This window comes from Raphanus sativus, chromosome 4, assembly GCF_000801105.2.
Source record: "Raphanus sativus cultivar WK10039 chromosome 4, ASM80110v3, whole genome shotgun sequence".
Classification (NCBI taxonomy): domain Eukaryota; kingdom Viridiplantae; phylum Streptophyta; class Magnoliopsida; order Brassicales; family Brassicaceae; genus Raphanus; species Raphanus sativus.
The window spans coordinates 20,902,543-20,927,255 of record NC_079514.1 but is presented as its reverse complement, the minus strand read 5'-3'; the positions used below and the strand labels follow the sequence as shown (position 1 = coordinate 20,927,255).

The following is a 24,713-nucleotide window of genomic DNA, read 5'->3' as shown; positions in this document are numbered from 1 at the left end:
ATACATATACATACATGCATTTGCATCTACGAACATATCAACAAAACTTCAAATAAAAATGAATTTTAATATCGAAATTCTTCTTCTTCTTCTTCTTCTTCTTCTTCTTCTTCTTCTTCTTCTTCTTCTTCTTCTTCTTCTTCTTCTTCTTCTTCTTCTTCTTCTTCTTCTTCTTCTTCTTCTTCTTCTTCTTCTTCTTCTTCTTCTTCTTCTTCTTCTTCTTCTTCTTCTTCTTCTTACAAACGCATTTGAGTTTGATCAATGGATTATTGATGAAAATGAGAAAATAGAGAGAGAGCAACAAATTGCAGTCAATTTGTTTATCAACAATAATCGTCTTATTCACCAACTCAATAAGGAAAATAATCATGTAAGTTACCGTGGTTCTATCAGCGGTCATGCAGTTTATTTTCGAGATAGAGAAAATGCTCATCGTAATTTATACAATGATTATTTTTCTGATAATCCTGTGTATGGCGAAAGAGAGTTTCATCGTTGATTTAGAATAAAACAAAGGTTATTTCTTCACCTTGTTGATGCCATCAAGCAACATGACAACTACTTCAACCAACAGCGTGATGCATCTGGTAGACTTGGATTATCAACTTTACAAAAGTAACCGCTTGGCATATTGCATGCCTGCTGATGCGACCGATGAATACATCAAAATAGGAGAGTCTACAGCAATTGAATGCATGAAAAGATTTTGTCGTGCAATTGTTTCTAGGGAATTTCAGGAAAATGGAACAAATAAACTAAACTTTTGCCCCCTTAGTACAAAATCAAATTTTGTCACTTTTGGACTTTCACTACCCTTCTTGTAAATAAAAATTCATATCAATATATTTACAATGCAAAAAAAATTAAGAAAAATATAAAACATAAAATAATCAAGCATGTGCATATATGAAAAATATTTATGGATTAAAAAATATTTGTAATAATAAGTTTTAAAATAGGTTAAATGTGTTAGAATATCAAATCTACCATCTACGACGACTTAGAATATGCAGTCTACCTAAAAACAATGATCTACACATGGTAGAATGCAGAATACACCGAAAACATTTCGACCTACTAAGGCAGAAAAACAAATCTACATTTCCTTCTATTTTCTGTATATTTGGTAGATTATAAGGTACAATAAATGTTCTCATATCTACCTTGGCAGAACATACTCTTTTCACATTTTTCTTTTATCTACGATCTCAGATTTCCATATCTACCACTTTATCGGTTTTCTAACTTTAGTAGAATGTAAGTTCTACTAGATTTGTAAATAAAATCCGAAAATTTAAGAAAAAACGGTCACCAAATATCCCCTAAATCTATTAAATCTTTTTATTTCCTTTTTAAAATGTTCTAAATTTGAATTTTCTTCATTAATGTAAGCATATTTTTGTTAGATATTTTTTCACATCAGGAATCATACATATGTAGTAGGTTACTTGAGGTGGAAGAAAAATCTATCAAACTAAGACGCAAATGCCATTCAGCTAGTGGAAAGACATAGCACATGTGAACAACACGTTCTACTCTGAGAATTACTTTTACCTGTCAATAAGATTACAAGTAACTGATTCACGTTGTCTGTATGACTGTATCTCAAGGATTAATGCTTAATGTTTTTCTAAGAAGCTCTTTTCCAATAAGGTAATGTAATGAAATATCTGAGTGAAACTGTGAGACATTCATCAGATAATTCAAACAAAGACTGGTTATCTGTGTTTGTAATGAAACATCTAAGTGAAACTGTGAGACATTCATCAGACAACTCTATGCTCTTACAAAAAATTATGACAAATAAGATTTCCAGTGGTTAAAGTGAAAGTTTACCAAAGCTAGCAACATTAATTTAGACAATCAAACACTAAGATGAGGCTGTGATCAAAGCCAGCAACTGCTTGAAGAACACAACCCTCAACGTCCTCCAGCAACATCGGTTCATGTTCATCAACCAAGCTTCCTAACCCCACCCAAAAACTTTACCATCAACAGTAAAAGCAAGACTGTGCACCCAACCTGACGATACCTTAACGATGTATTCTTGACCTCAAGCTTCAATCTTTGAAGGAACCAGAGCTTCAACGATACCTTCCCCAAGCCCAAGCTGTCCCCTTTTCGATTTTCCCCAAACCCACAGAGATCCATCATCTTCTATTGCCATTGAAACCACTCCAGACTCAAACGCTGATCGGACTCTCACATTCTCCGAGCTTTCTTCCACTCTCTTCGCCACACTCCCTGAATCTCCATCGATTCGATCGAGCTGGCTTTCCTCCTTGCGACCCAAGCCCAAATCTCGCCGCTGGAGTTAACTGCGAGGGAGTGGTAGTGTCCGGGGGATATGAACGAGACGTCGGAAGGTAAATCAGGAACCAGAGTTGGTTCGTAAGCGTCGGTTCCCAGTATTCATATACATGGTAGCCCCAGAGCGCCATGGCTTCCGTCTCCGAAGCTCATCACTCTACTAGTTCTCTGGCCGCCACTGCCCGTGAACCATCGTCATAGTAAATAATAATTTTATAATTTTTACTTTTTTATAATTAAATCTTAATTGTTAATTTTATTATTTTTCTTTATAATTAATTTTAATTGTATTTAAAGTTAATTAGAAAGGATTAAACTGGATTTTCATTAATGTTTATACTATAGGGACAATGATTTCAGTTTTAATTCTAAGGGGACAATACAATAGTTAGTTTGTTCCTTATTTCCAAATTTCCCTTGTTTCTATCTTTTCGGAGTGGTATCTCAGGTCACCGACACCAGAGGACGTTTCCAGACTTCTCAGTATTGGCCAACAACGCGGATTTCCTGGAATGTTAGGCAGTCTTGATTGCATGCATTGGAAGTGGAAAAACTGTCCAACGGCATGGACAGGACAATTTGCAGGTCGTAGCGGATCACCTACGATCATCCTCGAAGCGGTTGCGGATTATGATCTATGGATATGGGATGCCTTTTTCGGAATGCCGGGAAGCAACAACGATATTAATGTTCTAAACTCCTCCAATTTATTTTCCAAGCTTGCTCAAGGTATCGCTCCTCCAGCTAATTACACAATTCAAGGTCAAGAATATAACATGGATTATTATTTGGCCGATGGTATATATCCTAAATGGTCAACAATTGTTCAAACAATAAGCGATCCCCAAGGTCCAAAGAAAAAATTGTTTGCAGCAAGACAAGAATCATGTCGGAAAGATGTTGAACGAGCTTTTGGAGTTCTTCAAGCCAAATTCGCTATCGTCGCAAGATCCTCACGTTACTGGAAAAAGAGGTATTGCATGATATAATGACTTCATGTATTATAATGCATAACATGATAATTGAAGATGAACGAGATATCAACGCACTGATTCGAGATGCAAGACCGGCGCCGCCAATAAACGTTGAGATGGCCATAAATGAAGACATGCGTTTTCAACAATTTTTTAGCACGTAATCTTCAAATAAATAATAAGGAAGCTCATTTATCACTTAAAAATGCATTGATTAAGCATATATGGGAGCATTACGGAAATAATCGTATTTATTAGTTTTGTTTTATATATATTGTAATTAGAATTGTTTGGGTTTTATTATATGTAATTTTATGTTTTTTATGCTTTTTATTTTTTATCATAAGTATTTTGATGTTATAATTAAATCTGTTTACTAATTATGTCAATATCATATATTAATATGTGCTTATTGTTTATTTATTAAATTTTAATGGTTATAGTTAATTATTATTTAAATTGAGGACTAAAGTGTAAAATATAAACTTTTAAGAAAAAAATTTGAGGGTCACCATTGGAGAACCACATCTTTATCCCTTTATTTTGAGGGTGGATCCCATTTAAAATGACGGTGGACCCCATTTAGAAAAGATGACTATTCATCTGTATGGGACAGGTGCCATCTATCTGATCTAATGGGGACATATGTCTTTATTTCTGTCATGACTCATCAGTCACCTCTTCCTCTTTTGTTTTCTTGCTCCCCTAAATGACCGACTTTGTGAACTATAAATAGCTCCCTCTCTCTTTGTTTTGTAACAACAAGAAGAAAATAATAAAGACATAACTTTACTCTCATACTCTCTCTCTCTCTCTCTCACGTCTCCATCATCTCTCTTTTTTGCCTTGTTTTTATTACAACCAAACATATATAATAATAAATTCAATTTCATCACTTTTATTCTCAACACGTTATCAGCACGACGAACTCTCTTATACCGACTGTTCCTAAAGCAAGCAAACAAGGTGATGTTTAAATTTATGTCTTTCAATATATTTAATTTATTTAAATTTTTATTTATTATTCCGGAGTAAGAGGCTAGGCCTTCTCCGTTTATTTTCCGGGATGATAGGCGTTGCCTTCTCCGACTGATCGTTAAAGTAGGCTAGGCCTCCACGATCAGAGAAAACGTCAAAATGGTAGGTTAGGCCTCCTGAATATTGAAAATAAAGTCAACATGGTAGGCTTGGCATCTTCTGACTTTGAAAAATGATCGATATGGTAGTCCATGACTCTTCAGATCATTTGGTGTGCTGGGCCCCCAATTTTATTTATGCTATTTAAATTTCTGCAATTTAAGTTTACACAATTTAATTTTTGCATTTATTTTATCCATTTAATCTCTGCATTTAAATTCCCGTCTATATTTATATTATTATTGTATGAATACAGTAATCATGACGAATTTGACAAAGCTCAAAATTAATGCCCTGGATATTACGGAAAATAATTATATGACCTGGGCAGTAGGTGCAAAAATGCACCTAAGAGGTAGCGGGCTTTTGGAAACCATCGATAATACTAAAACGGTGTTGGGTGAGAAAAAGACTAAAGTCATGATATTTTTACGACACCACATACATGATGGTTTAAGAGACGAATATATTACGAAAAAGGATCCTGGGGGCCTCTGGCAATCTCTTAAAGAGATGTTGGATCACCAGAAATACGTAATCTTACCAAAAGCCAAACACGAGTGGATCCATCTCCGGTTCCAGGACTACAAAAGTGTAAGTGAGTTTAATTCCGCTATGTTCGGAATTACCTCGGGATGATGTTATGTGGAGAGAAAATAAGCGATTATGATATGATCGAGAAAACTCTCTCCACGTTCCATCCTGAAAATGTAGTCATGCAGAAACAGTACCGGGTGAATGAATTTAAGCGTTACTCAGAGTTGATGCGAATCTTCCTTGTAGCGGAACAAAATAATCAACTCGTGTTGTTAAACCATCAGGCTCGTCCCACTGGATCTGCTCCACTCCCCGAAGTGAATGTTGCATCATCCAGTTATAATAATTGGAGAGGACGAGGACGTGGACGTGGTCGAGGTCGAAATCATGGTCGTGGAAGAGGACGAGGAAGAAGATTTCGTCCGTATGATGAAAAAAATAAAAAGGACTTCCACGAGAATGAAATGAGCCGGGATGATAAAAGGCAAACAGAAAAGGTTTGCTACAGATGTGGCATGAAAGGTCATTGGGTACGTACTTGTCGTACGCCAAGACACTTAGCCGATCTGTATAGAGAATCCTAAAAGGAAAAAGAGAAAAGTGGAGGTGAAACGAATTTCATCTCTGATGAACCCGGGCCATCCTTTCATGGTTTAAATGATGATACTCATCTCGACGTATCAAATTTTCTGGTTGAGCCAGAAAACATCGATGTGTGATATAAAATCGATGTGATATAAGTTTATTGTATTATAGTATCATTATCTTTTGTTGTAAGATAGATGTTATGTTTCATGGTTTATGTTTAATAATATATGTTTTATAAATATATTAAATTCAGAAAGAATGCCAGACTTTGAGACTTTGGATGGAGATATCTTCTTGGCGGATAGTGCGTCAACGCACACGATAATTAAAGATAAGAAATATTTCTCTAGTCTCAAAATGAAAGATTACGCTGGAAGCGTAAGTACAATATCTGGTAATGCAACGATTATTATGGGCTCTGGAAGAGCGAAATTTTCAATGCCAGGGGGAACGATATTTGAAATAAGTGATGCATTGTATTCCCCCGAGTCACATAGAAACTTGTTAAGTTTCAAGAATATCCGAAAGAATGGATATCATATTGAGACTATGAGTAAAGATGGCATTGAATTTCTTTGCATTAAGTCCGAGGGGAAACATGTATTGGAAGAGTTAAGAATGTTATCCTCTGGACTATATTGTACAAAAACAAACATGACTGAGTCCTATGCCATGGTAAACATGAAGTTTACTGATACATTTAAAATCTGGCATGAAAGGGTAGGACATCCTGGTTCAGTAATGATGAGAAAGATAGTGAAAAACTCGAATGGCTATCCGTTGAAAAACGAAAAAGTTTTGCAAACGGACGAGTTTACATGTAATGCATGTTCTCAAGGAAAGTTTATAACGCGGCCATCACCAGCAAAAGTAGGCAATGTTTTTAGAAAGAATACATGGTGATATATGTGGGCCGATTCACCCACCATGCGGGCCATTTAAGTATTTCATGATATTGATTGACGCATCTACTAGATGGTCAAGTGTGTGTCTTTTGACAACACGAAATACGGCTTTCGAAAATTTCATTGCCCAAATAATAAAGTTGAGAACGCAGTTCTCAGAGTATGCCATTAAGAAAGTAAGGCTTGATAATGCTGGTGAGTTTACATCGCAAGCCTTCGATGATTATTGTATGTCAATGGAGATTGATGTGGAACATCCAGTTCCCCATGTGCATACACAAAATGGCATGGCCGAGTCGTTGATAAAACGGTTGTAGTTGATTGCAAGACCGTTAGTCTTGAGAACAAAGCTCCCAATTTATATATGGGGTCATGCTATATTGCATGCGGCTGCACTGATTCGGTTGAGACCGAGTGCATAAGTACTCCCCATCACAATTGGCATCTGGGCTAGAGCCAGATGTATCCCATCTCCATATCTTTGGGTGTGCGGTCTATGTTTCGATAGCTCCGCCACAAAGAACAAAAATGGGACCACAAAGTAGATTGGGAATATATGTGGGTTATACGTCACCAAGTATTATAAGATATCTGGAACCGGTGACTGGTGATATGTTTACGGCAAGATTTGTCTATTTCCATTTTAATGAGGATGAATTTCCAGCATTAGGGGGAGAAATTAGAGAAATTCCTAAAGAGATTACATGGTGTACACAGTCGTTGTTACACCTTGATCTCCCTACTAATCAAAGAGAGCTGGAAGTTCAGAAAATTGTGCATTTGCATAAATTGGCAAACCAGTTACCAGATGCATTCACAGATACGAGAAGGGTGCGAAATCATATATACCCGCTGAAAATGTTCCATCAAGAATTGTTGTTCCTGGGGAACAAACTGATGAAAACAAAATAAATGAACCTGGGGTTCAGTTAAAGAGGGGGAGACCAGCGGGTTCGAAAGATAAAAATTCCCGAAAGAAAAAGAAATTGGTTGAGCAAAGTGAAAAGGTTTTAGAAGAACCTGATATTGAAAGATGTCTCAAAAAGAAGTCATAAGTGAAAAGGATAAGGATCCAGATGACGAGGAGGGAACAAAAAAGTATGAGATTTCCATCAACTACGCCCGTGATCAAAATTTATTGATCAGAAATAAAATTAAAGATGTTGATGGAATGTTCTCGTTTTCTGTGTCCAAAAAAATCAATCACGAAAGTGATGATCTCGATCCAAGGTCCATTTTAGAATGTCAAAAAAGACATGATTGGGAGGAGTGGAAGAAGGCCATTCAAATTGAATTACTCTCCCTGAATAAAAGAAATGTCTTTGGACCTATAGTCATAACGCCTGAGAATATAAATCATGTTGGGTATAAGTGAGTATTCGTGAGAAAAAGAAATGAAAAGAATGAAGTAACACGATATAAAGCCCGATTAGTTGTCCAAGGTTTTTCTCAGAGACCGGGAGTTGATTTTGAGAAAACATATTCCCCGGTAATGGATGCAATTACGTTTAGATTTTTGATGAGCCTTACGGCGTCAAAAACTCTTGAGATGCATCTCATGGACGTTGTGACAGCTTACTTGTATGGATCGTTGGATAATGATATATATATATATATATGAGACTCCCTGAAGGAATGAAAATGCCAGGGGCATTGAAAGAAAAATCCAGGGAGGTTTGTTCGGTCAAGTTACAGCAATCACTATACGGATTAAAGCAATCCGGACGCATGTGGTACAATCGCTTAAGTGACTATCTCTTGAGTAAAGGATATGTGAACAATGCGATATGTCCATGTGTTTTTGTTGAGAAATCGTCATCTGGCTTCGTGATCATCGTTGTATATGTTGATGACCTGAACATGATTGGAACTCAAAAGGAGGTTGATGATGCTCGAACTCATATGAAAGAGGAGTTCGAAATGAAAGATCTCGGCAAGATAAAGTTTTGTCTTGGGCACCAGATAGAGCATCTCCGAGAAGGAATATTTGTGCATCAATCAAACTATACGAAAAGGTTATTGAAACGCTTTCGTATGGACCAATCGACTCATTTGAGTACTCCAATGGTTGGTAGATCTCTCAATGTTGAGAGTGATCCTTTTAGGCCATGTGAAGATAGCGAGAAGATATTAGGTCCTGAAGTACCTTATATGAGTGCTATCGGTGGGCTTTTATACTTAGCAAACTGTACCAAGCTTGATATTGCTTTTGCAACTAACTTACTAGCAAGATATAACTCTGCTCTTACTCACAGGCATTGGAGCGAAATAAAGCATTTATTCCGTTATTTACAAGGTACAGTTGATTTAGGGTTAATGTATTTTAGAAAACCCGAGTTTGGTATGGTTGGTTTTGCAGATGCAGGATACAACATTCCGTAAACACGTCTACGGTATCGGAATGCGACATTTGCGTGACCTGTGAAGAGAAAGCTATGTCCATTATTTTCAGGGGGAGATTACGTCAGTGTATTCTTTTTTCCTTGTCATGGTTTTTATCCCATTAGATTTTTCCTTGACTAGATTTTTAACGAGGCACTACGTAGTACAAGATGAATAATTAAGGGGGAGTGTTAGAAAAGATGACTATTCATCTGTATTGGACAGGTGCCATCTATCTGATCTAATGGGGACATGTCTTTATTTCTGTCATGACTCATCAGTCACCTCGAGTTTTTTTCACTCAGGATCACTTTTCATCTTTTTATTACATTATAAGTCACTTATTGCTACCAAGGTAGTTTTCATGACTAAACACCAAAACTTAGTTCATTTTTCTAACTAAGTGGTCCCACAAAGTTTAATCATGTTGCCATCTCTCTTTCTTTATGAAACAACCTTTTTAGTTAAAGAAATAAAATAAATTCTGAAACGAGGGGAAGACTCGACGTAAAAGAAGAAGCCGATGCGAGACGCAATTTTTGCTCGACGGAAGAAAAGCTTCGGTTTCAACACGAGCGGAGTCGCTACAGTTGGTTGAAGCTGATAATGCGATGGCGGAAGGTTTGGCAGTGAGCCACAATGGTGATTTTGGCATATTTGGAAAGAAATGGATAATCAAAATATCACTTTTTAATTTAAAATCAATCATTTGCAAATATATTAACGAATTTGTAGCCAAAACAACATGAAAAACACAAAACTTTAGGTGATTTAGGAAGAAGCCATTGTTGACGGCCGTCAAAACTCTACAGAAACCCTAAAAAATTGATAGGTAGAAGATGAATTAATTAAGATTTTGCCACTAATGTAAAAAACACAGAAAATAATAAAAATGGGATTTGGGGGCTTCAGACATGGGAAAGGATGTCAACAATTCTCTGCTATTACCACTGAGCCACTGTTACTGTTTTTGTATAATCCACGTGAAAAAAAAAATTAATTAGAAACAACATCATACTATGTTTTAAAAAATTAAAACTAGTTTCTGAGTATACTCAGATTAATCACAGATTTCTACTAATTCATAGTTAAAAATTATGCAAGTACTATAAGATAGTTTAAGAATTTGAATTTTTTTCAAAAATTTGACATTTAAAAGAAAATATTTTAGATGTTTTTGACAATGAAACTATCATTTAGAATATAAATCACAAATGTTACCATTTAAAAATTGTAATAGATTATTTCACTCAAAAATAATCAGATAATCAAAATAAACATGTGTACAAGCATACATGTTACATGTGTACATCTTCACACGTGTACAAAGATTATACAAGTACATGTGTACATCTTCACATGTGTACATCTTCACATGTGTACATTGTATGTTATAAGTACATGTGTACATGTGTACATCTTTCCTCTATCGCAATAACGCCACCGCGACCAAGCTTCCTCCTCCGCATCATCGCAGCCATGATTTCCTCCTATTTGTTGCAGCATGCCCATATCCATGCAATCATACTCTCCATGGTCGTCATGCAATAATTAACATGTACACCTGATTTTTTTGTATATAAATTTGCAAGTTTCATTGTTCATATGTATACATGATAAATTTGTTATATACATACCGTTTAACTATCACCACTATGTACACATGTATTTTATTGTCCATGTGTACAACTGTTTTGCAAAGAATTACATGTACACCGGTTCATTTGTACATTTTACAAGTTATGATATCTGATTTGAGTTTATCTGTATATTTACGTTAGTTAAGTTGAATATCTTGTTGAGTTTATTTAAATCATTTTAAGTTTCATTTAAGTATATATATTCATTTAAGTGTATATATATATATAGCATTTGTTTGTTTTTTTTTTGCAACGGCATTTGTTTGTTTATTTCTGGTTTTCGATTAATATATTTAACACTGCAAAATTTAACAGAGAAAGTTACAATGGCAAAGTGGTTAATAAAGCTAAAGAGTAAGTGGTTTGACCAGCAATATGGACACTTTTTCTATTTTATTAAGAAAGGGTTTAATCGTAATTTTCACGATCTTCTTCTTCCTTAACCCAATATGTATATTCTCCTGTGTAGCTACCATTGTTACCACAAAATTTTTCACTCATTTCTCATACAATCAACCGATTTCTTTAAAAAGTTAACTTGATTTCTTTATAGAATTTTAAATCATGTTATAGATAAACGCTTTTTACTCTAAAGCCAACAAATCTGAGATTTTTTTCTTTTTTTCCTGTGTTTTTTTTATTTGGGTAAAACCCCAACGAATCCTTACTTTATCGGGTGATCACCGAGTCTACAACCATTGAAGCCGCGTGAGAGACTTATCCCATTGCTTTGAGAGGAGAGGTTCTGCAGGTTTTAGAAAATAAAGAGAGAAAGATTTGAGAAAGAAGATAAAGAAAGAGAAGATAGGACCCACTAATTACAATTTAGTTTTGATTCAACGATTAAATTAGAAAAAAGTGTCTTAGGAGTACAAAGTGTTCTATAGTGTAATATAAGTTATAGAAAGTGACTCTAAATGTAAATCTTTCTTGTTTTGTAACAACAAGAATCTAATACAATAAAGTAGACAAATCTGCCTGCTCATTGCGCCACGTCAGCATAGAGGAAGGGGCAAACTGCGCCACGTGTCGCAACCTCCCTAACTATTTGTACATGTTTCGATTGATGTTGGTTATTGGGCTGCTGAGTATTTTGTTTCTGAGATGGACTCTTTAATTTTCTGTAAGGAGGCCCAAAACTTTGTAAGATTTGCTCTCCTTCGATAACCATTGACCAAAAGCCCTGCCTCTTCAGATATCTCCTCCCCGATCTAATCATTCGTATTTTGTTATTGCCTTCATCTGATACTTTAATTCTGCTATTAATGACGTCTATACCTCTTCCACCATTTTCTCTCATAAATCCAAGGTAACCGATTTCAATAGTGACTATAAATGTGTTTCTTCCCAGCGATGAACAGCCACAATCCAACGAAATCCGAAAGGCCAATCTTTGTTCAGAATCAACTCCAACTATGGCAACGTCGTAGACTGTCCTTTCCGATGTTCGAACACCGCAGAGGTCCGTCTGAAATATGATGTGAATACCACTAAGAAGCTTTGTGTTGTATGTCTTTTTCTGTTTGTATCACTTGATTTTCTTTTTCTGTTTGTATCATTTGATTTGATGTTTTTGGCATACACCTGTTGCGAGTTCTCTTTTTGGGTTATTTAGTTTATGCTTGATGATTTCAGGCAGTGAAGACGGAAATACCTATTCTCTTTCAGCTTGGTTTGAGGTATAAAAAATGAAATTTATGAATGATCTCTATGTTGAAGTCTTAGACAGTTGAATTTTTGTGTTGCTTCTTGGTTTATGTTGAAGTCTTGCTTCTTCCTCGACATCCATAAGCCAATGAAGAATACTTGGGAAGGATCCAAAGAAAACAGGTTAAGAATCAGTGGTGTATCTTATTTATAATGAGATTAAATTTTTACTTTTTATTGACATGAAAAAAGAGTCGGAAAGAAAGACGAACAGAACATAGGATTTTTCAAACATCCTCATCTTTCTTTGGTCTTCTCACGGTTTGTTATCTTGATCATAAATCACTGAAAGTTCACATTTTTAAAAATTATTTGCTCTTATTTTTAATGGGGTTGAAATATATTCACGGTTCTGCTTAGTTGTGATCCGAGTTTTTATTGAATTCATGATTATCTGGTCCTTTACGTTTCAAATATCAAATGTTGCATCTTTAGGGTTTGGTGTCATCTACGACCAATTTAGTTTGTCTTTTTCTCTTTTATGTAAGTCTTGAAGATATACATCAATCAAAATCCCATTGTTATGGATGTTGATGCAGTCTCTTATGTATAGATAAGCTCTTACATGTGACTTCTCTAAAAGATTTTTTTTTTAAAGTTAAAAGTTACAAGATCATATATATTTGGTGTGGTAGTCTTATCATTGTTCTTTCTTTATGTCTTTACTGACCCCTGGGATCCGAAATGTGTAAGCGCCTGCAGTATGTATCTTCCTAGAGAAGAGCCCGAGGATATGAAGCTTTTGTTGGAGAAGATAAATGAAAACTTTACAAACAAATTCGCAATCACACACAAGTAGTCTGCGTTTCTCGATGATAGCAATACCGCTACCGGCAGGGTCTTTTTTGGTAAACTGTCAGCAGAAGCCATGGAGATCTAGAATAAAAGAGAGGTGATGATCTCCGTTTTACTCTTTTACTCTTTGGTTTAGTGATTGTCAACAAGTTTTGAATTATGATTTTGGTTTCTGTGTGTGTTGTGAAATCAGGGGACTGGTTTTGAGTTCGTTGAGGTTGAGAAAAGCAAATATTTACTCGAACAGCGGAAAGGTCTTCTTCATCACATTTTGTAGCTAAAGATCCTTGCGACCAGACTAAAGGTCATTCATGTGTTCTGTAGAGAAATTGTACACAGCTTCTGCAGGCTTAAACCCAATCAACGAGGTATTATTTTTTTGGAATGTTGGATTTTCCTTACTTTGTTAAAATATGTTGTTGTGGGCCTGCTGGGAGAATACAAAGAAGTTTGTGTTAACGTATGTCTTTGTCCTTGCCGTAAAAAAACAAGACAATCAGTTTAAATGTTCACTTTGCAAGTTATTTCAATGAAATCAAATAAATTAACTGATGGTTAATATTTTTTAAACAAAATGTACATTAACAACCTGTTTAATATGTCGATATTCAATACTCATCGATCGGCAACACAAAAGATTTATAACGCTTAAATCTCTTCGACCTCAGCAAGGATAAAAAGTTCTATGGTAGTGCTTCAAGTAAGAACATCATTTTTAAGTAATCAAATAAACTTTGATCAATGTTATCCAAAATTTGGCTGACCGCAGGGAGCAAATATCTAATTTTTTAGCAAAAAAAAAAAAAAAAAACATACTCTAATTTACTCTCTATTAAAATTCACTGTTTTTTCTTATTCTTTTCACTTTTTTAAAGATATACACTTTAATATTTATAGAATAGTGATGCAAAGTTTCGTGCATGCATTTAATTATTGTTAAGGTAACGTAGATGTATAAAACATATATTCTAATACTATGTTTTTTCACTACCCTACTCAATCCCACTAAAAATTATCAAAAAGTAATACTCTGGGCTTAGTCTTTTCTTTTTTGAAACACATTCTGAGCTTAGTCATATCAGTTAAATTCAAGCCAATTTATAAATTAGACAGAAAACATTAGTTTTACAGGTCACAACCCAACGTTACGCCTAAAACATATTTTACTCAAAATAAACCATCCATAAACAGTACAAAATATAAAATATACTACATAATAAAATATTTACAAATACAATAGACAATATTTATACATAAAATATTTAAACAACAATTTAAAAAACTACATAAAAATATTTTTATAAAATTATACACCCCGCCCGTAGGGCGGGCCAACCACTAGTAAAATAATAAAGACATAACTTTATTCTCATACTCTCTCTCTCACGTCTCCATCATCTCTTTCTTTTGCCTTGTTTTTATTACAACCAAACATATATAATAATAAAAATTCAATTTCATCACCTTTATTCTCAACATTAGTCTAGTTTTTGCATTGTCATTTATTACTTTGCCGTTGTTTTTTATATTATATAGGCATTAAATAAAGAATAACTAAACATGTTAAATTATCTAAAAAGGGGATAATAACTGCCTTTAAATAAAATAATCTATTTGTTTTAATTTTAAGCAGTGATTAACTAAAAAACAAAAGCATTTAATTAAAAACAGAGATTAAAAATATCCAATAGCAGAAAATGGTAAATACATTAATAACTTCCTCTTAGAGGGGCTTATTGAATTAGGGGTTTGAGAAGGTTTCCAAGATTTTAAAATTTAGAGGGTTTTGTTGAATTCAAGGGTTTGGATAGAGGGTTTTGTGGAATTCAAGATTTTGATGGAGATTTAAAAGGAGAATTTGCTAGGATATAGTAAGATCTTTTTAAAATATTTTAATAATAATTTAAATCATTAAACTACAACAACGTAATCTGTTTCTTAGGTATATACTGAAATACATATATATTGTGTTTAAAAAAGCATATATATTAGGAACTTACCAATAATATTACTATATGATATAAAGAAATATAGTAAGTGAAATTTTCAACTATGATAAAAAGAAAATTTTAGACGTTCTTTAGTAAGTTGGAGAATTCAAACAAAAGTCCAACTCTACCTCTCCTCTGTTAGCTCCTTTACATCTTTTCTATGTCGGTAATCCACTAGTAAGAAGATTGCCTATGTAAGTTCTTTAGTTATATTCTCTTCCAAACTCTGATGCGTTCTTTTTTTCACATAACTCGGCGAACACATACTATTAATAAGCTTGGTGAAATTTATTATCACATTCCTATTATTTCTGAAACATAATCATCAGTCTTGTAGCCACTTCTCTAACAGAACATGACCAAAAAAGCTAGAAACTGTTCATTCTCACAGCACAAGAAAAAACAGACCTCTATTTCTTCTGAAAAGTACAAAACTTAGGCCTTTGATGATGATTTCTTCTTTGAAGGACCAGTTGTTTTCTGCTTTGCTTTCTTGAATAGATTGGCTAAAATAGCTTCAACGAGTTTACTGTCATTGATGTTGGTTTTTCCTTTTTAGCTGGAAGTTCATTAAGCAACTTGCCTGCTGATGTAGTAGTAATATCAGCTTGAGGGTCCTCACGAACTATTTATTGAAGAATCAGATTCCAACACAGGCTTCTCACCTTCTTCATCAGATGTATTGTTTTGACTTTGACCTGCAGAGTTTTCCGGAGAAGTTTCTGCAAAGTTGAACTTCTTGCCAGAATTCTTTGAGATGTCGAACCTGAGTTAGTTGAAATGGTGTAGCTTGAATCTTATCATCCATAAACTCTCCATCATCAGACAAAAGCTACTCCATTTTAACTTCAGGTGAGTCTGTCTCTGTCTCCATTGGTTGGCTACCAGTTTCAGGAGTCGCAACCGCCCTAACCGAAGCTGCTGTTGTTGCTGCTCCTGCACCACCTCGGAAATCAAATTCAGTATGCTCTTCCTGAGACAATTCTTTAGGTAAATCCACCATGTTTCAGAGAATATAATCAGGTTATCAAAACAGCCATCGCATAAAACGTTTTTACCACCTATAGAGAATTGCAGAGTCAAGTATCTGTTCTTCGGATACAAGATCGTTCCAAAAAGCTTCATTCGACCCCAAGGGAAGTTGAGGTAGAGGACGGAGTTTTTGGTGGAGAGTCAATCGAGATCGCCGATGGTGGCGCCAGAGATGGGAACGAGGAGACCATGGAAGGAGAAGATGAACCGGTTCTTGCACTCTGACTTGCGGATGATGCCGGAGCCGTGGTGCAAATATGAAATAATGGTTTTTTCTTAAATTCTCTCTCTTTAGATGGTACTAGGAGTTAACCCGACAATTTGATTTTTCAAATATTTTGTATACAATTATTTCGTTGGATGTTGTATTCTGAACTATATATTTTTGTGAATTTATGAATATTTTATATTTATAGTATGCATAATAAAGAATTTGAATATTTTTGAATTTTAAATTATTTTATTTTACATTGATGTAAACATTTTTGTGATAGTTGAATTTTTTTGTTTGTATTTTTGTGATAGTTTAACCTTTAAAAGTTTTTTATATATTTGAACTCCTATTTCTAATTTTTTATGGGATCTAATAAATATTTTCCAACGGAACTTTATATTATATAATCAGAACATTTGATATTATATTTTTTTTTCTTTTGACTAAAAATATTTTTTTCCTATCATTTTTTTTTTAAATTTGGCTTTTAAATTAGGGCCCTTTAAATTAACCAAATCAAATGTCAATTAAAAACCAAAAACATAAACCGGATCTCAATCTCCTATCCACATTAACCTAACCAAATCAAGTGTCAATAACCAAAAACATAAACCGGATCCTAATCTCATCTCCACGTTGACGAATTGAATCGTGCCCGTAAATTAATTTTATATTTTTATCACGTCAAATTTGTCTATTATTTTACAAATCAAATTACAAATCAACAATAGAATCATGTTTTTAAAGTTTGTTCTAATTTAGTTTCTAACATTATGTCACTTCGATTATTTTTAACAAAGAAACATCTAACCTATATTAAAAGGAGGATATTTTCAATGGAGAGGCCCTCCGCATCAACCATTAAAATCGGCCAATACGAAGCTGATGTTTTGCCACGTCACGCGGAAATTGGGCTGGTTTTTTTTAAATATATGACTTCAGTATTCGGGCCCATAAACCCAAGACGAGGTCGTTATATTCTTCGACAACTTCTAGACTTCGTCGTTTCCACTTCAACTTCTTCACCGGATACTTGATCGACACACCACTTCATCTCTGTGAAATCAATCCTCCCTAAATCTCATTTATGGCTCCCTTTCGTCTTCCTCTCTCTAAATTTGTTTATAATCCCCCTCTACGTTTGTTTACAATCCTTTTCTTTTTGCACAAAAAATTCTCAATCGATGAATTCAAACAGCAAGCCCCCTGTTTCCGGCGATATTATCCCGGAGAAACCACACGGAAAGGACGGTGTTTCTTCCGCCGAACCGATCAAACGAACCGGCCAAACCGTGGTCTCTTCCGCCAAAGCTGTCTCTAGAGATCCCCTCATTGCTTGCGTTGTGATTCTGTTGCCATTGATTTATTTACTTGATAGAATGGAATTGCTTCTGAGTATTGAGGCAAACTCAAATCAGGTTTATAAAAATCGTTTTGATTTAAAGATTCATTGTGCAGATCAATAAATCATTTGGCAGACTCAGAATCAAGCACTGAAACTTCACATGTACTCGCTCTCTCTCTCTTCTATCTGGTCTCATGACGACTATGATTCTGTTTTGATTTAACTCCAAACTGTTCTTACCTGATTATTTATTTATAGGAAGAAAAATATGTTGATGTGAAGGAACATATTGTAATACCCTGATTTTCTAAATCTTTATAATAAATAATAATCTCATAAAAGTCTCCATTTATTACTTATCAAAAGTCAAACTCAACACCATAATCCAATAATAGCATAAATAAAATAAATCCCAGAAAATATCGATAAAAGCATAAAACCGAAGTCTGAAAATAAGAAATAAAACTCCCAAAGCACCCATCCGATAGCAATCACTTATGTCCGTCAGTCTTACCTGAAAGGGGAAGAAACAAGGGGTGAGCAATAGGGGAGTCGCTCAGTGAGGTATGGGATGCTAATCCGCAAACCACTGACTTGAGTAATAGAACTCCCGCTATGGAAGTGTAGCTCTAACATGAACACACACGATGCCTAACACATCACACAAACACAAACAATGCGATGATAGCACACAGCTAATCCATACACCCCGCATTTCCTCATAAGGATATAATATATATACTCTGCGTCGCTAGTACAGTATGTCTCTGTACCCCCGCACACCATGATCTGCGTAGATATGCAAACGTCTCTGCACCCCGCCCACACACACAAAATATGCGTCGCTAGCTCAGACGTCTCTGGGCCCCCGCACACCATATCTGCGTCGCTAGCTCAGGCATCCCTGAACTCCCGCACACCACATCTGGTCGACAGCTCAGATGTCTCTGAACCCGCACATCACATAGCCCCTACTATATAACTATGTACATACATACATATATATCTCATATCTCAACATCACACAATCCAATCAATAGTTGAATCCTCTAGACCCCTAATTCCGGTTTAAAATACATAATTTACAACACCATTTGATTAACCAAATTAGATTCACCTCCAGGCTGGTCGCAAACGAAGACTGCAGTAATACTTCTCACAAAAACAAACACAACTTTCAGAAAATAACTCGAAATGACAATCCGCTTCTTGGAGACGATAGATAAAAGAGTGAACTACTTACTGACAAATTTCCAGATTGAAATCTTTCATTTAGGTCGGCCGTTTGGCCTTTACGCTGAGACTGATCGGAACTGTATCTGCATCACTAAAGCTTCAGCTTATCCTTGGCCAAGAAGCAACGTCGATAACTTTCCAACCGTACCTTGGTTTTACGATCGGGAAGATGATAAGGAAAGCTGACAACGAGATCTTTCTGATGATATCTCGCTCGTTTGCTGGTTTCTTCTAGATCAACGGGAAAACACCGATGAAGTTGACTATCGGCGGATCCGATCTACAACGAGTAGCCCCAAAGAAATGTCCATAACTATTAGATGAAAATTCCAAATGATGATCCGCTTTCTGATAAACATAGATCTATGAGTGCAGAACATAACCTCAAAAGTTGGATTCGAAATACTCAGTTTTGATTGATCGTTCTTCTGCTCTTCCAAAACGTGTCTGATGAGCTTTAATCTCTCTTTTCAAATGGTGTGATGGCCCTTCTTTCATGGTGGCTGGTACAGACTCCAATGGTGATGAGAGATGGAGCAGTGATGATGGAGAACACAGAATATGACATGTCTGCGTTGAGCGATGGCGGCTCACGTCTTTAGGTTTTAGGAGAAGACACATGTGATTATATATAAGCACACCCGGTTTTACTAAACAACAAAGATGATGAGTTGGGTTTTTTTAGTTTGGACCAATAATTAATCAAACCAAATAAATCAAATAATGATTTTAAGAAACTGGGTCGTTACAATTCTTCCCCACTAATAAGGAATTCGTTCTCGAATTCAAGTTGTGAGTCGGCTGTCCAATACCGTACGAAAAAAAAAAAAAAAAAACCTGAACATTCAATCCTTATTTGAATCTCGGTCTCCCAGATTTCCTCCTGGATCTTGTCCCTCTCTCAACAAACTTTGTCCAACATGGTCATCATCCCCTGAACCTCTTTGAACCTCTTTTACTTGTCGGTTTATAATCTCAACTGGCTGACAAAGTGGATACAATTTTTTTTTACCACGATCACTTGGCGGCTGCTGCAAAAAGAGTTTTAGCTCTCTCCCGGCCTTTCTCAAAACTAACACATGAATTACGTCTTGAAAATCTAACAACTCTGCTGATAACTGCGATCTATAAGCCACTGCTCCAATCCGCTCCATAATGGGGTACGGTCCCATATATCTCTGTTTACGCTTCTTCAGCTTTCAAGTCTTAGAACCTCCTTGAAATGTCCTCATTTTCAAGTGTACTAAGTCTCCCACCTGAAACTCCAAATCCTTATGGTGCTGATTTGCATAACTCTTTTTACGGTCATAGGCTTCCTTAAGCCGAACCTTGAGAATCTCAACTTGCTCTACCATTTCCTGAACATTGCTGATTCAAGTCTCCCCCACTTATGTCCAAAATGTGGTGTACGACAAGGCCTACGATAAAGTGCCTCATCTGGTGCCATCTTATACTCGAATGATAGGTGTTGTTGTAGGAAAACTATGCTAGATGTAGATACTTCCCCCAGTTTCCTTTCCGATATAAAATACAAGCTCTGAGCATATCCTCCAATGTCTGAATAGTCCTCCCTGACTGCAATATGTCTGTGGGTGGTAGGTTGTCCTCATGTGGACCTTTGTCCCAAACGCCTTCTGAAAGGCTCTCCAAGAAGCATATGTGAATTAGTATCCCAATCTGATACAATGCTAACAAGAACTTCATGCAACCTCACAATCTCTTTGATGTACATCTGCGCCAACCCAACTGTTCAGCTCTATTTGTTTTCGTAATCGCTAAGAAGTAGACTTGGTGAGCCTATCCACAATAACACAGTCACAAATCCATAGTCACCAAGTACCATTTCCACTATGGTAATGGTAGATCCTGAAATAACCCGCTAAGCACCAGATTCTCAACCTTAACCATCAGATATGTCTGACACTGCGATACAAATGTAGCAACATTGTTCTTCATACCAGGCCAATAAAATATAACTTCTTATCTATGTAACTTTTAGATGTAAGCCGCGCTGAAATCTAGCGATATTTTCCAAATCTTGGCAACTCCTGCTTCTGAAACCACATAACCCAAAATCCATTTTTTTTTCTAACAAAAGAAAAACTTACCAAGTTAGCAAATAATTGATGCTCTCCAGCTTAACCAACACAATCTGTAAATGCTCTGCATGCTCCTTTCTGCTTAAAGAATAAATCATGATATCGTCGATGAAGAGAATCGCGCACTTATCCAAGTGCTGACGAAAAACATCGTTCATAAGTTTCTTGAATGTTACCGGTGCATTTTGAAAACCTAATCAGCATCACCACTAGCTCATAATGTTCATAACATGTACAAAATCCCGTCCTATGTACATGCTCCCAATGGTGAAGTACTCGACCTGATGAAAACTTTATCCGAGAGTTCATCCGGCTGCTTTTTCAACTCAGTTATACCTGCTGGTATTAAACGGTACTACGCCTGTGAAACCGGTTTAGTCTGCGTTGAGACTCAATCATAAGAGTGTCTACTCTGGCCGGTGGTGATTCTTCAAAAAGCCTCAAATACATCCTCATACTTTGCAACCATTGAAACGTCCTGCAATTCATGATGTCCATCGTCCTTAACCATCAACATAGTCGCCATAAATCTCTCTGCTCCTCTCTCAAGTAGATCCTCAGCATGCAACATGGAAATAACTGAAATTCCTCGGTAAGCCTGAATATACTGGAATGTGATCTTCCTATCTCCTCTAGAGATATGAACTCTTGCTCTTGGGAAATCTAGTACCACTCGATGATGTGAAAGCCAATCATCCAAAGTATAACATCGTAGTAAACCAGCTCCATCTATGCTAAGTCTCTGATGAAGTTGACCCCTCCAAGTAAAACTCTCGATGAACACCAGCGGTCCCTAATCTCTCTGGTTGTCTGAATCTTCATAACTTAAACACAATCTGAAACAGTCAATACCGCCAAAATCTGGCAAACCAAATCAAGCTTAACTCCAGTATGTAGAATACGCAAGATGCCGCACCTCCAATCTAAAAGCAATCCCCATGAGTTTACAAATTGAACCTACCTCCAAAGTAATCAATTTACTCGTACACAAGAATAACACATGCCAACCAATGGCTCACCTATCACACCAAATAAGCTCCAGTAACCAAAAACTCGCGGAGTGACGACTTAAAGTAAGGTGGTGGCAGAAACATCACAAATTCACTGGCAATCTCCGAACACGGTTGACGAACCTGATAAACAACTGAGTAATCTGACAAACTGTGACATCCTCCATCTATTAAACATCTGGCTGAAACCCTGCTAGCTAGAGAACGGATAACGATGAGTAAACTCATCGTCATAAAAAGACAATTGGGTTAGGAGTTACCGAACAGAAAGGTGCTAGTTACTCTTATTTTTAAAATTCCCCCAATTCCCAAATTATTTTTCAAAATCGTCAAAAATCGATTAAAATCGCGTCCCACAAATCGCCATCCCGGGTCGGAGCCGGGACGGAACCCGCTCTGATACCAAATTGTAATACCCTGATTTTCTAAATCTTTATAATAAATAATAATCTCATAAAAGTCTCCATTTATTACTTCTCAAAAGTCAAACTCAACACCATAATCCAATAATAGCATAAATAAAATAAATCCCGGAAAATATCGATAAAAGCATAAAACCAAAGTCTGAAAATAAGAAATAAAACTCCCAAAGCACCCATCCGATAGCAATCACTTCTGTCCGTCAGTCTCACCTGAAAGGGGAAGAAACGAGAGGTGAGTAACAGGAGAGTCGCTCAGTGAGGTATGGGATGCTAACCCGCAAACCACTGACTTGAGTAATAGAACTCCCACTATGGAAGTCTAGCTCTAACATGAACACACACGATGCCTAACACATCACACAAACACAAACAATGCGATGATAGCACACAGCTAATCCATACACCCCGCATTTCCTCATAAGGATATAATATATATACTATGCGTCGCTAGTACAGTATGTCTCTGTACCCCGCACACCATGATCAGCGTAGATATGCAAACGTCTCTGCACCCCGCCCACACACACAAAATCTGCTACGCTAGCTCAGACGTCTATGGGCCCCCGCACACCATATCTACGTCGCTAGCTCATGCATCCCTGAACCCCCGCACACCACATCTTGTCGACAGCTCAGATGTTTCTGAACCCGCACATCACATAGCCCCTACTATATAACTATGTACATACATACATATATATCTCATATCTCAACATCACACAATCCAATCAATAGTTGAATCCTCTAGACCCCTAATTCCGGTTTACAATACATAATCTAACTAACAATCACGACTCAAATAGACTCAATTCATATTTCGAAATCTAAACTACGATAGAAAGAATTCTATTCTGGTACGGAATTTACGGAATAGACCCTCACCTTTGCCACGAGTTCTGAAGATAACCTGAGAAAACACATAATGAACCTTGACGACTCTGAAACAGCAACTCTGGAACTCTCTGAAAATAAATGGATATGATAATTTTGGCAGGACTGAACCCTAGAGAAAACAGATGGATATCTCAAGAACTGACCGTTAACTTTTCAATCCGTCCGGTCATAATGTAGTCCTATATGTCCTCTGTCCATAGACACCGAGTTCACTCCGATCGGACACCATTTGAATTAACCAAATTAGCTTCACCTCCAGGCTTGTCGTAAACGAAGACTGCAGTAATACTTCTCACGAAAACAAACACAACTTCCAGAAAATAACTCGAAATGACAATCCGCTTCTTGGAGACGATAGATAAAAGAGTGAACTACTTACACACTTTTGGATTTTATAGTGTGATTCAGATTAATCTGAGTATTTTGTATGAGATTGAAGTGATTAGAAGATTAGAGAGAATAAGAACAAGAGAGAGACTAGAGAGAGACTCAAAACTCCATTAAAAATATTACAATGAGGGTTTTCAAGGTTTTAAAGAGATTACAAAACTGTCTAGGTTCAATGTATCTAAACCTTATCCTGTTTCTTCTTTTCTGGGCAAGTACTGTAGCTACAGTCTCAAGTCTGGTGCCTAGCTTCTCAAGTCTGGTGCTAACTTCTCAAGTCTTGCAATCCTTTATAAAGTCTAATAAAACCTTATAATCTTTTAGCTTAATTATCAAGTCTGGCATCTCATCCCAACACTACTTACTGAAAAATTTCCAGATTGAAAGCTTTCATTTAGGTCGGCCGTTTGGCCTTTACGCTGAGACTGGTCGGAACTGTATCTGCATCACTAAAGCTTCAGCTTATCCTTGGCCAAGAAGCAACGTCGATAACTTTCCAACCGTGCCTTGGTTTTACGATCGGGAAGATGATATGGAAAGCTGACAACGAGATTTTTTTATGATATCTCGATCGTTTGCTGGTTCCTTCTAGATCAACGGGAAAACACCGATGAAGTTGACTATCGGCGGATCCGATCTACAACAAGTAGCCCCAAAGAAATGTCCATAACTATTAGATGGAAAATCCAAATGATGATCCGCTATCTGATAAACATAGATCTATGAGTGTAGAACATAACCTCAAAAGTTGGATTCGAAATACTCAGTTTTGATCGATCGTTCTTCTGCTCTTCCAAAACGTGTCTGATGAGCTTTAATCTCTCTTTTCAAATGGTGTAATGGCCCTTCTTTCATGGTGGCTGGTACAGACTCTAATGGTGATGAGAGATGGAGCACGTGATGATGGAGAACACAGAATATGACATGTCTGCGTTGAGTGATGGCGGCTCACGTCTTTAGGTTTTAGGAGAAGACACATGTGGTTATATATAAGCACACCCGGTTTTACTAAACCACAAAGATGATGAGTTGGGTTTGTTTTGGTTTGGACCAATAATTAATCAAACCAAATAAATCAAATAATGATTTTAAGAAACTGGGTCGTTAC

At 36.3% G+C, this 24,713-nt stretch overlaps 1 protein-coding gene and 1 pseudogene across 1 annotated transcript; one reads left to right on the top strand and one right to left on the bottom strand.

Annotated features, from left to right (window-relative positions):
* Positions 1 to 551: 551 nt before the first annotated feature.
* On the top strand, positions 552 to 3,299 carry LOC108850278 (uncharacterized). The gene is made up of 2 exons (XM_057008057.1): positions 552 to 727; positions 2,738 to 3,299. Exons 1-2 carry the CDS (start codon positions 552 to 554, stop codon positions 3,297 to 3,299), a joined length of 738 nt encoding a protein of 245 aa, XP_056864037.1.
* Positions 3,300 to 15,401: 12,102 nt separating this feature from the next.
* Positions 15,402 to 17,545, bottom strand: LOC108853243 (DNA-binding protein RHL1-like; annotated as a pseudogene).
* Between the last annotated feature and the right edge of the window lie 7,168 nt (positions 17,546 to 24,713).

What these genes read in the sequence shown, in the direction of transcription:
- LOC108850278 (XM_057008057.1), top strand. Translation starts at nt 552, where the DNA reads ATGACAACTACTTCAACCAACAGCGTGATGCATCTGGTAGACTTGGAT. An exon ending in TGTCGTGCAATTGTTTCTAG is followed by an intron (nt 728 to 2,737) that starts GGAATTTCAGGA and finishes CCTTGTTTCTAT; the next exon opens with CTTTTCGGAGTGGTATCTCA.